Consider the following 17,112-nt stretch of genomic DNA (forward strand, 5'->3'; position numbering starts at 1 on the left):
GTGAGAAATCCACATTTATTGCAAGGTCATCGAACAAAATGTTATCACAATTAGTGGAGGCCTCTACTTCAGCCTTATGGCGTATAAAATTTTGATCATAGTTTTCACCGCTACTAACACCCCCAAATCGATAAGCTAAGACCTTCGCTTTTCAGTATTATTGGTGAAAACATTCTCACCAGCTTATAAGCGATAGAACATTGGTGGAGGGAATGGAACGCACCCTATGCTGGAGGTCAGTCTGGCCTGAAGTATTTTGGTACTGAAAATAAAGATATACACAGTCACCATACCTCGGCCCAGCCTCGAATCAACTTCCAAACGAACTGAAATCTGTGAACAAACTCGTATGGTCTGTAGATATAAACCTTCTTCACAGAAATAGTTGTAATATAGCATCTTTTTTCCCGTATAAGGATAAGGTGGATGAGTCATTAAGGAACAGTTGTGTTAACAAAATAAATCACGGAGAATGTCCCTCTAGCTATGTTGGTAAGACCTACAGATATATATGTGAAAAAATAAAACGAAAATAATTAATGTATCAAACCATCACTACAAGTTCTCCGCTTTTGGAAACCACGGTATATATACCTACTGGCCATACACCTCTAAAGATATCGGTAGACGTATTGAGATAAAGTAAGGCTGACTTTAAACTCAGAATCAAGGATTCTATGTATATAGCACAACAAAAACCATCTTTAAATAAAATGTTATCGTTCAGCCCAATCTATCTCTTTAACGTTTGAATTCTGCGAAATCCTGGCTGAATACACTATGTAAAGTGTCTGTCTAAAATGTCTGTAGATAGATGTATATATAAACTGTGTTTAGTATCTACTTTCTGTAATTAATCAGGGTTACAGTATTGTATGGTATCTTTTTCCACTGGCAGTATTTATTGTATATGTTATCAGTAAACGTAGCTGTTTCTTTCACAATATTGTTCATAGCGTACGTGTCTACTTCATGGATCACCCAATTAACGTGCACGTTGGGTTGTTTCGTTCGTTTTTTTGTTTGTTTGTTTTTTTTTTCCTTACTTATAAACTTTTTCTTTAATCTACCCTAGGGCGTAGGCCATGATGAAACATAAACAACATACACTTCATTAAGTATTGTACCTCTACAGAAAGGTAGGCCTACGACATGTGGGTAGAAAAAATACTTCGCCTTCTTTAGTGTTCTGAGGAACAAAAGTTACAAAAGCACCCGAGTCTAAATAGCCCCCTGGTTCTGGTTCTGTCGTATTTTGATCAATTTATTTCTGCTAATCAAATCCGTAAATAATCATTTCGAAATGACAAAACAACAGGTTTTCTCAACCAATATCATAACAGTCAGCCTGATATAATGAGTGCTTAGGACTGTTTTTAAGCATTCGAAACGATGACCGGCGTGATCATCCTTTTCGCAAAAATGTACATGGGAATGAGGTAAATTACAGATCTCTGAACAACAACAACATTTCTGTGTTTTTTTTTTAATTCAAGCTTTCAGTTTCAGGTACCAATGTGCCACACATTGCAAGACTCAGTGCGTCAAGGCTTTAAACTTTCTCTCGTGTGACAGTGTTTCCAGCGGAGTATCTCACAGCGGAGTATCAGGGTGTGGTACTCAGTGGATTTACCTGACGGTAATGGGCGGTTGCGATTGACAGATTGCGAAACTCCAGGAGGATCCAGGAACTGTAGTCGGACTGGTCGAAAAGACGTTCACAAATGTCAACTATATCGTCTATACTACAACACATCAGAGCCGAAAGAAGTTAATGTATATTAACGAATGAATCATGGCCATACGGTAGCAAAGAGTGGAAACAGAGCACAAGCAGACAGTTCCAGCAAAGGTTTCTATGGTGTTGGAATAATGTAGTGGCTTACAAGGTTGGATTTATCACCAAAACGCCGACAAACGATACAGAAAACAGGTATTCATCGAGTCTCTTTGCCTATATTTACATATAGATATATTTGTAACACAGGTATTCATCGAGTCCCTTTGTCTATATTTACATATAGATATATTTGTAACACAGGTATTCATCGAGTCCCTTTGTCTATATTTACATATAGATATATTTGTAACACAGGTATTCATCGAGTCCCTTTGTCTATATTTAATTTACAAATAGATATATTTGGAACAGGGTCACAATGTATGTACTGGTATTAATGTAGTTCAATTAAAATAAACGTCGAGCCCTGTTTTCAATAATTTCTGATATTTAGTAAATATCAGAAATTGTTGAAAATAGGCCACAGCATTTACAAATGTCCTGTTTTCAATAATTTCTGATATTTAGTAAATATCAGAAATTGTTGAAAATAGGCCACAGCGTTTAATTTAATTGAACTAGTATTTATATACTGTATTTATCCATGGACTTGGTTAACTATAGAACTAGTACAAGTGATAATGTATATCTTCACTCAGCTACAGAATTATACAGGGCTCCATTTGTTGCTAAGCAGAAAAAGGAGAGATGCATGCATCTCTAGGATGTGTATAGTCTGAGAGACACATTATGTACAGGCACTTACTAAAGCGTCTGTAACTTTCACCTTGGCCATTCTTTGTTGAAGACACTTTGCTGAGTAGGCCTATCACAACATAAGAAATTGGTCAATATATATCTGATTGACCAGATTTAGTGTTTTCTTCATGTTTTTTAATATATTCTACCTGAATAGCTCAAAGTATTTATTCCTAAATAAAATGATATCGTGCTGGGCACTGTCTGCTGTAGCTAGGCCTACTTAACTGAATCAGTCCATGTAAATTGGGTTTAGTCTGTCTGACGTCCATCCATGTTACAGTAGGCCAATGTCCTGATATGTGATTGTTTTGTACAGAAATGACAAAGCTATTGATCACAGTACTGACCAGCTTGGTTGTTGTCCTTGGCATGTTGCCCACAGGTAAGTCTGGCTGTCATTCTCCTTCTTCTGCAGTGACTCAACTGATTGATCATCTCACCTATATCGTTATTGATTGATAATTTTTCTAAAATATAGTCCCATTATCAGTGAATATTTCTTAGAACCTTGAAAATGTAAGTTTTTCTTTTTTACTTTTTATATTGATGTAGTGGCGTACATATGTTCTATGAATGCTAGAAATAATTTTCAGTTGAATCTACCAGAAATGTGTTACACTTGCAGTGTATATGCAGAGCAGTAATCAGACAAAGATGATTTGTGGCTTGAATTTATAGTAGGCCCACAGATACATGCAGGTGTACATATTTTGAGTTATTCATATTTATAATCGGCATCTCATTTAATATAGCAAATGTATATTCAGAATATAAAAATGGCTATGTGTTCACATTGATAATGATTTGTGTTTTTGACAATTGACCTTTGTGTTAAACTAATATCATTTTAACTTTTGTTTGCTGCTCAGCTCATGCAGATTTTTCAAATGCGGTTGTCCAGCACGAGTCTGCAGATCAACTGATGAGGGTTAGAGGGCTGAAGGAACGTTGGGGGCAGGTTGAAGTACGCAATTCCTCAGCGGATCCCACATGGTATCCCGTGTGCTACAATTGGAGCGTGTTTTTTGTAGACATTGAACAGAAGATTGCCAACTGGATTTGCCAGACTAGACTTGGGCTGGCCGTGTGAGTGTTTTATCCAGTACAATTGTTCAATAGTTGGATAGTTTTGCATAACTGCAGCTATTGTTTGGGTCAGTGGGTTAACATGGTCAGTGGGTCCTATTTGTTTATACCATGAAAACTACCTGGAGAGGAATCTTGAACCTCCCAGGTTAACTTGAATATGTGATCCCTCAGGTCAAGTGCGTAAACAGCCCCAACTGTGAATTTCACAATTCTCTTTGGTTGAATTTTGAAAAGCAGCCTGCTTTGGTACATAAGCTTTGCATTCTTATTGGTTGTTGATTTCTTTACAATAACTGCTGTAAATATTGACCGGTTCAACAATGTAAAATTTTGTGTGCAGGTTAATCTTGCATAACCTTATATTAAGTTCAAACAAAAGTGGGAGCCTTGTTTTGCATATTTAATGATTTGCTGTATTCTGATTGGTGGGAGGTTCAGGTGCAATAACTGTTTTCAAATCTTGTCCGACTTTGATGAAGTTTGTGTTAAAGCTCCTGTTGTGCTCCCTCAGATCAAGATCGAACTCCAACTGGATTCGTGCATAAGTATAAATAGTTTTACATATTTAATGATGCCCCATATTCTGATGGGTTCGTACTCACAGTCATTGATTGTATCACATGTGGTTTGGTTTTATGTGATGTCTTTTAATGAACAGGTCATACGCCGAAGTAGTGTATGGTCAGCCTCTATCCCCAGACACACCATCTATGAAAGCGGAATGTCCAAACAAGACAGATTGTACTTTCAGCCTCGAGTCAGAGTGCAAAACAAACTCCACTATATTTATCTATTGTAAGTATGTGCTCTGAATAGGACTGTGCTTCTGTATGAAATAACATAGTGTTAAGCTATATACATTGACAAGTAATATGAACAGTGGTAAGTAATATACATTGTCAAGTAATGTGAGCATCCGCTTCATTAGGAGTAGATCCAAGGTCAATCCTGGATCGAGTCACAGCTAAGATTTTAAAAGAAGGAGTTGTGTACCTTCCTCACTTGGCATTCAGCATTGAGGGGATAGTGCAATGACTGGTTGACTGTATCAATAGAATGGCTCGGGCGGAGCGCCTTACTTGTCTTTGGTAAGTCGTCTCAGTGAAGCAGCACTAGATAAAAGAGTAGTGGAAATCTGTCCTGCAACAAGGAGGCACATTACATGAAGGCATCCGCTTCGGGAGCAGTAGATCCAAGGTCAATCCTGGATCGAGTCACAGCTAAGATTTTAAAAGAAGGAGTTGTGTACCTTCCTCACTTGGCATTCAGCATTGAGGGGATAGTGCAATGACTGGTTGACTGTATCAATAGAATGGCTCGGGCGGAGCGCCTTACTTGTCTTTGGTAAGTCGTCTCAGTGAAGCAGCACTAGATAAAAGAGTAGTGGAAATCTGTCCTGCAACAAGGAGGCACATTACATGAAGGCATCCGCTTCGGGAGCAGTAGATCCAAGGTCAATCCTGGATCGAGTCACAGCTATGATTTTAAAAGAAGGAGTTGTACCTTCCTCACTTGGCATTCAGCATTGAGGGGATAGTGCAACGACTGGTTGACTGTATCAGTAGAATGGCTCGGGCGGAGCGCCTTACTTGTCTTTTGTAAGTCGTCTCAGTGAAGCAGCACTAGATAAAAGAGTAGTGGAAATCTGTCCTGCAACAAGGAGGCACATTACATGAAGGCATCCGCTTCGGGAGCAGTAGATCCAAGGTCAATCCTGGATCGAGTCACAGCTATGATTTTAAAAGAAGGAGTTGTACCTTCCTCACTTGGCATTCAGCATTGAGGGGATAGTGCAACGACTGGTTGACTGTATCAGTAGAATGGCTCGGGCGGAGCGCCTTACTTGTCTTTTGTAAGTCGTCTCAGTGAAGCAGCTCTAGATAAAAGAGTAGTGGAAATCTGTCCTGCAACAAGGAGGCACATTACATGAACTCTAAGGATTCCTTCATCATCATACGACTGAAAAATTGTTAAGCACGACGTTAAACCACACTCACTCAATCACTCAAGTAATATGAACAGTGGTAAGTAATATACATTGTCAAGTGTATATTGGTAAGTAATATATACAGTTGCTACTATACAGTAATACATACAGTTGTTACCTGTATGAGGCCCACAGTTCACTGTATGAAGCCCACAGTTCAAAAGATGTTGACATAACTGCCTTTTGTAAGCCATTATTCATTTTAATAAATGTGGACTCACAAAATTCATTAAAAACCCTTTCAAATATTTAAGCAAGCATTATGGATGGAGGATAAACAAGATGCGGTTTAGTCTTGGCCTGGGACGAAGGATTTATCGACTTACTCGCTCTCACTCATTTCATAGAACGTTGATGACAATAAGTGTTCAGAGAAGCTCGCTTGAAGACCACTTATGTTTCACCAGGTGTCTGCCTATCAGGTGTAGGAAATATCATCAGTGACTTGCCAAAAATCTGTGGTTTATCCCAGGTATTCCAGTTTCATCCACCCATAAAACTGACCACCGTCGTTTATGTATGTATGTATATGTGATTAACAATTTTTCCGTCATATGATGACAGGGAGTTGGTAGATGTACCACTATCTCATGAATGAAAAAATTCTTGAATATTGCATTCAGTAACACCTAAACGAGACATGATCATTCATTCATTTATTCATTTTCTGAAGCTGATTTTTTTTCTCTCTCTTTCTTTTTTTGTTGTTTTCTTGGTTGGGTAAGGCCCAGCCCCAGAATCACGTGATCTAAGTTTACGTCTAACGGGGGGACCGGACGAGAGACGTGGAAGACTGGAGATCATGAAGAATGGAGAATGGGGCTCTGTCTGTGGAGACATTTTTAGTGAAATGTATGCCAAAGTTGCATGCAGGCAAATGGGATTTGACGAGTAAGTGGGCTTTAAATTAACAAGTGAAGAAAGTATGTACTGTCTATTCTTGAACTCAATCAAACAAATCAGACATTGGGGAAAACTTAAACATGCTATCGCATATCCTTAAGGTTAAGTTATACTTTAAAAGACAAAACAGCACTATAGACCTAATGTATATATACATGGATAAAGTATTCTGGGTGAAATTATAAGAAAGGCTGCGTTTTTATTTCTGTAGATGTTGCATAACAGATATAACAGGTGAAAGTAAACAAAGTGCGCATATAGAGAAAATCAAAGGTGCTGCCTTTTCATCTGCGTTAACCACTTCAGACGCAATTTACTTCTAAAACCTGGGAATTCAGCTCTTTCTGCTGAAGATGCCTTTCAGCCATACGAGCATGAGATATAAGTGACTCAGCATCCAGTTTTTGGTTTTTATAACATGACGAATCCCCTGGCCTCATAAGAATTCCTTAGTGGAAAATGATTTCTAGATTTACAAAGTACAGCAGGGCAAACACCCTCCACAAATACACCCACACGCTGGAAAATCCAAGTTGGGCAGAACCCCATGCATATCTTCAGTGTCAATAAAGGAATCAGTCACTGGAGACGACCTACAATTTGACCAACCCTTTCCTTCGTGTGTTCAAATCCATTTCTGTTTGTTTGATCTGTGGTTTACATCTGAAGACATCTGAAGAAGTAGTATTGAAAACATAACACATTTTGACACTTTTACATTTTGACACTTTTACATTTTGACACTTTTACATTTTGACACTTTTGCATTTTGACACTTTTACATTTTTATTTCCTTTTTTACACTTAATGACACAAAATTATGTTTGTTTATGTTTTATAGAAAATTATGCTTACACATACATACAGGTTGATGCAATGTCAATGTCAAACAATGTCCAAAAATGTCAAGGTAACATCATCTTCAATATTGAATCAGTCAGTGCAAAAAATTAGGTACAATGGAAGTATGAATTTTAAGTACATTTGGAGATGGAAATAAGTATTTAGGAACCTAATTTCGTCTTTTGAGCCACCTGTTTTCTAACCAGGAACTTGGAAGTAATATCAAGGGGACTTCATAGTATGTTGTATGTAATAGTCATATTGAAATTTTTATTATTAAGTATGGTGTTAAAGAACCATGAAGCAAACAAATAAAGGACTGACAGATATTCTGTGACATCAGCAGCTGATGTGCTTTAGCAAACCACGTGTCAGGAGAAATTATCACCTCCTTTTTTCATTCAATTTCTTTCCTGTTTCTCCTACATTCTTTCTGCTTTCCCTTCCATTCTACTCTTTCCCCTCTCTATTTTTTCCTATTTCCCCTCTATTCTCTCCTCTTTCCCCTCCAGTCTTTTTTATTTCCCCTCCATTCTTTTTTATTTCCCCTCCAGTCTTCCCCCCCCCCTCCATTCTTCCCTCTATTCTATCCTGTTTCCCCCCCTATTCTCCCATCTTTCCCTCCATTCTTGCTTCCCCCATTTCCTCTTTCCCCTCTGTTATCTCCTCTCTACCATTTTTCTGTCTTTCCCTTCCATTCTTCCCTCTTCTCCCTTTATTCTTCCCACTTTCTACTCTGTCCTCTTTCCCCTCTACCTCCCCCCTATTTCTCCTCCGTTCTTCTATCTTCCCCACTCCGTTCCCCCCTCTTTCCTCTTTATTCTTTCTTCATTCCCTTCCATTCTGCTCCCTTACCCCTCTATTCTTCCATCTTTCCCACTCCATCCTTTCGCTTTTTCTTCTTGCCCCTCTATTATCCACCATTTTCTATTCTTCTGTCTTTCCTTTCTATTCTTTACTCTTCCTTTAAACTCTGTCCTCCTTCCCCTCTATTCTTGTGTCTTTCCCTTCCATTTTTCCCTCCTTCCCTCCACTTTGACCTCTTTTCCCTCTATTTTTGTGCCTTTCCTTTCCATTCATCCCCCCCCCCTTTCCTCTCTATTCATCCATCCTTCATCTCAGTTCTTGTCTTCATCCACATTTCTCCATATAACGAGTAAATGAATCACTTTATACACTTTTATTTCTTCAGGTCACTGGCTCACTTGTATTATCTTGATGAAATGGCTGCCAGAAACACAATCCTTTCACTGTTTGGATGCTTAGGCAACGAGTCCCGTCTTATAGATTGTCGCCACTTGTTCTTCGGTGTTCTTTTGAATACCTGTGAAAAGAGCGCTGGCGTGGAATGTAAGTTATATGTAGTATTATTGCAATCCTGGGGAATCCATTGCAATATTGAGACCCGAGAACAATGGGATTTTTATCACATGTTGCCTAACTAAACCAGGTAGCCAATCATATTTCGTATTTGGATAATGTCTGTTCTGTGATTGGATGTAATGAATGCCATGGATCCTTAAACCTAATGTACTTACCTAACTGAATTTTTCGTGGTGAAGAATTCGGGTTTCACATGTCAGAGTGGAAAGTCTTTTCATTGTAATTTAGTTGCAGATTGGTTGATTGAGTAGTTGCTCCCTGTACTACCTTGTTTTTATCAATATCTAACCTATTCAACAAATAAATCTCTGACTAGACATATCACCAAAATAACTGATATCTAACCTAATCCTCTTTTTCCTATTGTACTTTTGCACCTTTATTAAATCTGTGATGTAAGGGCGAGGCACCAGAGAAAAGTTGAGGGCATATACAAATAAAACTCCAGGTTTAACTCGGTGTTGCCCAGAGTTCTTGTATGAGGGTACAGACGACACAGAGACCAGTTAGGCTCTTTTTTAACTCCAACATGCAGTGATAGAAAGTCATTCTTCGCTTTCATGTTTAAGGCATATTAGGTGGTATGTACATCTGCAGACGGACTACTGGTGGGAGGTTAAAATGTTTCTTTTTGATTTTATGGGCTTTGTAAAAATTTACCAGTTACATGTATATGAACTGCACTTTGTTTTCTGTAGTGCATTTTCTGGAGTATTTGATTGTATTTGACTTGAACATTCTGCAGTTTTGTGGACTGATCAATCAGGAAAGCTACAGGTGCTTTCTGCATGCCTTGTTATTTTTAGCTATTGAAGCTAATGTTAGTGTTGCATAATGGTCAGGAGTACTAGGAACTATTATGATACTATGTCTTATTTACAATATACTATTGTTACCCATTTTCTACAAAACTCATTGGAAATGTAAATTGCTGTCTTTCATTGGTGCAATTTTGCTTGTTACGGTTTCTGTGTTACTTTTAATTCACCATAAAGTTCTAAATGTTCAGTTATTGACATGATAAGAATTATCCTATCCAGCCAAATAGGGAGCCTCCCTGTTCAAGTGGATAGCATACTTGTTTAGCACAAAGATCCAAGACCCTCTTACCAATGCTGTGTCTGTGAGTTCAAGTCCAGCTCATGCTGACTTCCTCTCTGGACATACTGGTTTGGCAGCAACATGCGGATGGTAGTGAGTTTCCTCCCACCATAATGCTAGCCGCTGTCATATAAGTAAATATTCTTGAGTACAGCGTAAAACACCAGTCAAATAAATAAATAAATCTGAGGCCAACTTAATGCACCGTTAAGTGGCGATCATAGATCAGTTCTTGGAGTGCAATGAGTGCTGTGGATTTCGAACATACTTCACGGATGTCATGTGTTTTGTTGTAGGTAGACGAAGTGATGATTATTCTCTGAGACTCTCGGATAGCAAAAACTTTACGGCGTCGAATGGCCGTCTTGATTTGAAGATTGCCGGACAGTGGAAAGCTGTGTGTGGGATGATTCCTGAGTGGACAATCAAGGTTGCTTGCCGGGAAATGGGACTGCCTACGTATGTACATAACATTGCCTGTGCTTTGGCTTAAAAAATTACTGCATGTATTGAACTCAGCTTTTGGACACGTTTAGAGCACAGTAACATGAGGGGAATTTTCCATTGTTCAGTTGCTGTGCATATATTACATACTGTAAATTACAAAGTCAATGGCTTAGTGTATTGTGTATGAGAATGTCAAAAGTAAATGTTAGGGGTGGTGTTTCAAAATGTACTGCATGTGCTGACCTGAGGCTTTAGATACAGTGTACATGTATGTAAAGCACAATGATGTTCCATCTCTGTGTGTAATTACCGTGAATTATCAAATTCATGACCAGTACATTATGTATAGCGCTGAAGATTTGCATTCATGTTCCTCCTTCAGGCGACAAATCCTCATTCTAACTTTTCGTCAAGATCTAAGCGTGTAATCAGTTAGAAGGACTTAGACCACGCTGGCAAAACGTTTGTGAACAACTCAAGCCACCATTAGTTCTTTGCAGCATGGCATAATATTGATCATCATTTGTCTCGTATAATTTATCTTTTCCAAGATCTTCCGCTCGAATGGTGCCCACATCCATCAAGTATCCGTCTGAGAATATTTCCATTGCCACAGAGGATTTCCGCTGTCGAGGATACGAGAGTAGCATTACGCAGTGTCGAGTAAATCATGGACACGACGATTGTAATGAGACATTTGGAATTGTGTGCTCAGGTGGTAAGTTGTAGTCAGGAGAACTGGGATCAAACCCGAGTTGGGTCATGCAAAGGATTTCATAAATGACACCTGTTTGCTGGTTTGCTTGGCACTCAGCACTGAGAGGTTATAACAAGGAAATGAATGGTTGGCCTAGTGTTTGTATAATGTGACTGGGTGGAGTGTCCTGTCTGGTGTCTTTTTCGTGACACATCAGGGATGGCAGCACTTTGGCAGCTTGAACCCGCCCTGTCACAAGAAGACACAGTGTATATACACGCACCAAATTACTCCTCGTTGTCATATGACAGAAAAATGCTTAAGTATGACATAAAACCTCAAGATGGGGGTGTTGGGAGTTGGTTTATAATAAGGTTTCCAACTAACATATATATATATATATATATATATATATATATATATATATATATATATATATATATATACATATATACATGTATATACGTATATATATATGAATGTATATTTGAAAGTGCATGGTTGTAAACTTCATTACACTTAAGTGCAATTAGTGAAGCAGCGTAGTATAAGGGAAATGGTCTTGAAAGCTTTGCTAAAACAAAATGAAATTTTTGCAAACCAAAGCTTTCTGGAAAGGGTGGAGTGTTGATGAAGGAAGTATCATGGGACACATCAGTAATGGTATAAATTAACATAAAGCTGACATGGTTAGGTGGCATGTTGACGGGGTATTGGATTGGCCAGGAATTTTGCCAAATGTGCCGATATCTCTTTGCGAGTACTAACTTGAAACTACTCTGATACTACGACTTTTTAAAATCCAGATATATGTATACTAGTTGTGAACTGGAAAGACTCACGTCAACCTCTCATACTGCATAACTGTTGATCAAGTGTCGGTTTGTACAAAAATTTACCACAAATTTCACAGGATGAAGTGATAAAGTTCAGAGTGTGTATATTATTTCAGATCCAGGTTATCCGGTGCGGCTCGTGGGAGGTGACAACAGTACGGGCCGACTGGAGGTCGAAATATCAGGCATCTGGGGCACAGTATGCAATAAAACATTTGATTTTTGGATGGCCAAAGTTACTTGCAGAGCACTAGGTTTTAACAAGTGAGCATTTCTTTTCTGAGTCAGGTATACACAATTTTGATCATGGAATATAAATGTTTTGGCTATTCTGCCAAAACCATTTGACCTGTTTGGTGACCTAATTGTTAGACCGTCCGCCTCAAAGTCGAGTGGGTTCATATCAAAGACTTAAAAAATCGTACTTGTTGCTGCCTCGCTTTGTGCTCAGCAGTGAGAGCTTAGAGTAGGACTACTTGGCCAGGTGTCTGCGTGGGGTGTCATGTCTGGTGCCTCTGCCAGCATACTTCAGAAGTGGCGGCATGTTGGCACCATGGACTTGTCCTGTCATAAGAAGACACTGTATATGTCCGCATACCTAATGTCTCCTCATCAGATGACTGACAAATTATTAAGTATGAAGTAAAACCCCAAGCATTCATACATATATACTAGACTCATCCTGTCACATGTATGTACATACACCTAATGACTCCTCCATGTCATATGACTGAAAAATTGTTAATCGATGCATTGGGGTAGACATTCATATACCAGCTGTCATCCAAAATGGATGTTCCAGGTCAATAATTGCAACACCAATTCCCAAAACGAAGTTTAACCACAAAAGAACAGAGAAAGAATATTAAGTACGAAATTAGGACGAAACCATGCAAAGAGAAGCAGTCAGCAGTTTTCAGTGATATTAGAAAAGACGCAGAAATGTTCATGTGAATGAGTGAAAGCAGTATTCAAATTGTGTACCATGTTGGTATATAAGTGATGGGTAATAAAATATGTATGTCACTTGCACTGTTAAAGGTGTAATGGTGCTTCTGATGAATCCCTGAAATGAAATGACAGCTCATGGTTTTGAGTAATTTTGTACTAATGGTGCATTCACTGCATTCTTTTACCTAACTCTGCATAAACCATTTTGCTAAGGAACTTGTAACACTTGACAGCATTGTCCAATTTACTGGTCCAGCTCCCGCTGTTTGTGAGGCATTCGTTTACATTCGCTAAAGTCCACTCGTCTTCCACCAGTAGGGTATGATTATCTGTATCCCATGTGGACAAGATTCACTCTAACTTGCCAAAGGTCAGTGGTTTGTTCGAGGCACTCAGGTTTCTACACCTAAGAAACTGACCAACAAGTGAAAAATCCATTACGCCATTAGGCAACAATGAAATATATGGATATGTCTATTATGGATTGAAGGTGTCAGTATTGGCAACTCAATATAAATCAGTTGTCACATTTTGTTACCAGGACAGTGCCTCTTCTCTGGCCCAATAAAGACTTCGGTCAGGCGCCCCCGGAGCAGCCGGCGTGGCTCCTTTCCAAGACGTGTTTTGGGCATGAAGACTCGTTAAAGAATTGTTTTAACGGTATAGGGCACAAGGACCAGTGCACACATGAAACAGATGTAGTCATCTCGTGTAAAAGTCTTGGTAAGTTTAATTTAGATGAATGAGTGAGAGATAATACCATATGACTGAGTCTGAAGTAAGTCCTCGTGAAACAACCGTTCCACTGTGACAACAAGCACACTGGAGTTTAGTGACTGAGGCTGAAGTAAGTTCTCGTGAAACAACCGTTCCACTGTGACAACAAGCACACTGGAGTTTTGTGACTGAGTCTGAAGTAAGTCCTTGTGAAACAACCGTTCCACTGTGACAACAAGCACACTGGAGTTTTGTGACTGAGTCTGAAGTAAGTCCTCATGAAACAACCGTTCCACTGTGACAACAAGCACACTGGAGTTTTGTGACTGAGTCTGAAGTAAGTCCTCGTGAAACAACCGTTCCACTGTGACAACAAGCACACTGGAGTTTTGTGACTGAGTCTGAAGTAAGTCCTCATGAAACAACCGTTCCACTGTGACAACAAGCACACTGGAGTTTTGTGACTGAGTCTGAAGTAAGTCCTCGTGAAACAACCGTTCCACTGTGACAACAAGCACACTGGAGTTTTGTGACTGAGTCTGAAGTAAGTCCTCATGAAACAACCGTTCCACTATGACAACAAGCACACTGGAGTTTTGAACTATTCAGGAAAGCCAATTATAAGATGATTTATTTATTTGATTGATTGATTGGTGTTTTTACGCCGCACTCCAGAACATTTCACTTATGCCACGGTGGCCTGCATGTTGAGAGGAAACCGGGCAGAGCCCAACGGAAACCCACAACCATCCGCAGGTTACTGACAGACCTTCCCACGGATGGCAGGAGGGGAAGCCACCATGAGCTGGACTTGAATTCACTGCAACCACATTTTTGGAAGGCTCCTGAGTGATTGAGCTGTCTTGGTGTGCTAAGCCCCTCAGCCCCAGATTATAACAGAACAATATTTTATTACCTCTGCTTAGTAGTGAGTATTGTGTTGCAATTTCATTTTGGCATTACAAAGTCGGTATCCATGCAGTTAAGAACATTGCAATATCCAGCTGCTTAGTATTCTGTTGCAATTTCATGTTGGTATGACTGAGACACTGTATGCAGTTATGAATTGTACTTTACAGAAGCAACTGTGCAGAAACCTAAGGTATGCACTTGCTGTAATTTCATGTCGGTATAACAGTTATTGTCTGCACAACACTGACTACTGAAAAGATAGTCGAGTTTTTCGTTTAAAAACTTAGTCTATTCGTATAAAAACCCACCTTTGGGACTGCCACTGACATCAGTTGCCCATATATCAGTTTTTTATTGTCAAATATATACTTTTGGTTTTCTTTGTACTGCTAGACGAAATTGACATGCCTATACGTTTGGTGGGGGGACCAGACAATACAACTGGGCGACTGGAGCTTTTCCATGATGGTCAATGGGGGACAGTATGCAGTGATCTCTTTGGTTACAAGTCTGCTAAAGTAGCCTGCCGACAACTGGACCTGCCATAGTAAGTGTTGTATATTGTATATTTTTTCAAGCTGTATGTGTTGTTCTTTTTTATAAGCATAGAGTGGCCATATTAATATGTACTAAAAGCCATATCATGAAAAAACTTGAAAAGATGTAAGCAAATGTATTTTTTGATGTATTTGATAGTAGTTACTTCAACAGGTTAACATGAACAATGGTTAAGTATGACAGATTTTACAAGGGTCTTACTAGCTGTATATGTTTGTTATGTATGTATTTTCTTTCAGTAAAGGCGCCATAATAACTAAGCATGTACCAATAAGTGATCCAGCAACGGGCCCTGTTTGGTTGGATAAGTTACAATGTAGAGGTGAAGAGTCACATATTATTCAGTGCCGCCACACCATTATGCCAAGTTGTGATCACTCCAAAGATGTGGTTTTAAAATGTCAAGATTACATTGGTAAGTATACTTAAAAAAAAAAACGTAATCCAACATGAGCATGTTTTTTTATCTAGACCTTTGATAACAGGGCCTGGCAGGTTCAGATGTTAAACCAATGGCTCCCTATACAACCATAAAACTCTTGGTTAATGGCGGTCACGTGTTCAAATCCAGCTCTCGCTGTTCTTTTCACAGTTTTGAGTTGGAAGGTTTGTCAGGTACCATTGTGTATTATGTCTGTCGCGAAACCTTGGGGTGTTTGATTGGGGATGTATACCTGGTAAGTGGTTACATATTATTGGCTTCTCAGGGGTGTTAACTAGGGATATTTGCCTGTGATCAGTTAAGCTTGTGGCACTTTGTCATAATATTTTTGTGTCGTAATATTCATGTTCTGAACATTGAGATTGTGGTTATAAAACTAGTCATTCTGTGGGTATCATAATTATTATTAGGTATGTTGGAATTGCCCTGCCGATCTGTAGACACAATTTCATCCACACAACTTCTCCACTTATCCACACAAGTACTGCACTGATTTCCGTGAAATCCTCGTGACCTATACTTTTGCATGTATAATTTCAAAGCTGTTCTCTTCACAAAGTTATCACAAACACATACCCCTTTTTCTAGGATATAAATGCACATAACAGTTGATCACTATAATGTAGCAAGGAGCTCATTTATTAAGTTGTTAAATATATCAACTGTTCATTCATTCTCTTTGACAAACTTTTATTCTCTCTGTAGATATCTGGAACAAATATACTAAGATTCGGCCAAAGACTTCAACCCTGTCGACCGTTACTGACAATCTAAAGCCAAAGAAGAAATCTGAATCCAGTGCAGGTAAGAAATCACCATCAAATACTGCCCCTTTGCCCGCGGAGTGATGATGCGGTTCCAAGCTTGCTAGACCGTACTTATCTTACAAGGCACTACATGTAGGTTATCAGTATGCCTACCAATCGTCCTCACAAGGGGGCAGTACATGTTGGTTATCAGTATGCCTACCAATCGTGATCACAAGGGAGCAGTACATGTAGGTTATCAGTATGCCTACCAATCGTGATCACAAGGGAGCAGTACATGTAGGTTATCAGTATGCCTACCAATCGTGACCACAAGGGGGCAGTACATGTAGGTTATCAGTATGCCTACCAATCGTGATCACAAGGGAGCAGTACATGTAGGTTATCAGTATGCCTACCAATCGTGATCACAAGGGGGCAGTACATGTAGGTTATCAGTATGCCGACCAATTGTCAAAACAAGGGGGCAGTACATGTAGGTTATCAGTATGCCTACCAATCGTGATCACAAGGGGGCAGTACATGTAGGTTATCAGTATGCCGACCAATTGTCAAAACAAGGGGGCAGTACATGTAGGTTATCAGTATGCCTACCAATCGTGATCACAAGGGGGCAGTACATGTAGGTTATCAGTATGCCGACCAATTGTCAAAACAAGGGGGCAGTACATGTAGGTTATCAGTATGCCGACCAATTGTCATCACAAGGGGGCAGTACATGTAGGTTATCAGTATGCCTACCAATCGTGATCACAAGGGGGCAGTACATGTAGGTTATCAGTATGCCGACCAATTGTCAAAACAAGGGGGCAGTACATGTAGGTTATCAGTATGCCTACCAATCGTGATCACAAGGGGGCAGTACATGTAGGTTATCAGTATGCCTACCAATCGTGATCACAAGGGGGCAGTACATGTAGGTTATCAGTATGCCTGC

The 17,112-nt window shown here is 39.4% G+C and overlaps 1 protein-coding gene across 2 annotated transcripts in view; it reads left to right on the forward strand.

The window, feature by feature from the left end:
* LOC135472751 (CD5 antigen-like) overlaps nucleotides 1-17,112 on the forward strand; it is a 72,664-nt gene that overhangs the window by 47,543 nt on the left and 8,009 nt on the right. Inside the window, exons 1-13 of one of the 2 annotated variants that reach the window (XM_064752412.1) lie at nucleotides 1,492-1,933; nucleotides 2,859-2,924; nucleotides 3,412-3,628; nucleotides 4,290-4,426; nucleotides 6,344-6,509; nucleotides 8,557-8,714; nucleotides 10,145-10,307; nucleotides 10,847-11,013; nucleotides 11,945-12,092; nucleotides 13,321-13,502; nucleotides 14,802-14,955; nucleotides 15,206-15,381; nucleotides 16,114-16,212. In XM_064752412.1, coding sequence (XP_064608482.1) covers nucleotides 2,861-2,924; nucleotides 3,412-3,628; nucleotides 4,290-4,426; nucleotides 6,344-6,509; nucleotides 8,557-8,714; nucleotides 10,145-10,307; nucleotides 10,847-11,013; nucleotides 11,945-12,092; nucleotides 13,321-13,502; nucleotides 14,802-14,955; nucleotides 15,206-15,381; nucleotides 16,114-16,212 — 1,831 coding nt within the window. In that variant the 5' untranslated portion in view covers nucleotides 1,492-1,933; nucleotides 2,859-2,860. Of the gene's footprint in view, nucleotides 1-1,491; nucleotides 1,934-2,858; nucleotides 2,925-3,411; nucleotides 3,629-4,289; nucleotides 4,427-6,343; nucleotides 6,510-8,556; nucleotides 8,715-10,144; nucleotides 10,308-10,846; nucleotides 11,014-11,944; nucleotides 12,093-13,320; nucleotides 13,503-14,801; nucleotides 14,956-15,205; nucleotides 15,382-16,113; nucleotides 16,213-17,112 lie in introns of those variants that run through there. The other variant, XM_064752413.1, reaches the window with a different exon arrangement.

This window comes from Liolophura sinensis, chromosome 8 (genome assembly GCF_032854445.1).
Source record: "Liolophura sinensis isolate JHLJ2023 chromosome 8, CUHK_Ljap_v2, whole genome shotgun sequence".
NCBI lineage: Eukaryota > Metazoa > Mollusca > Polyplacophora > Chitonida > Chitonidae > Liolophura > Liolophura sinensis.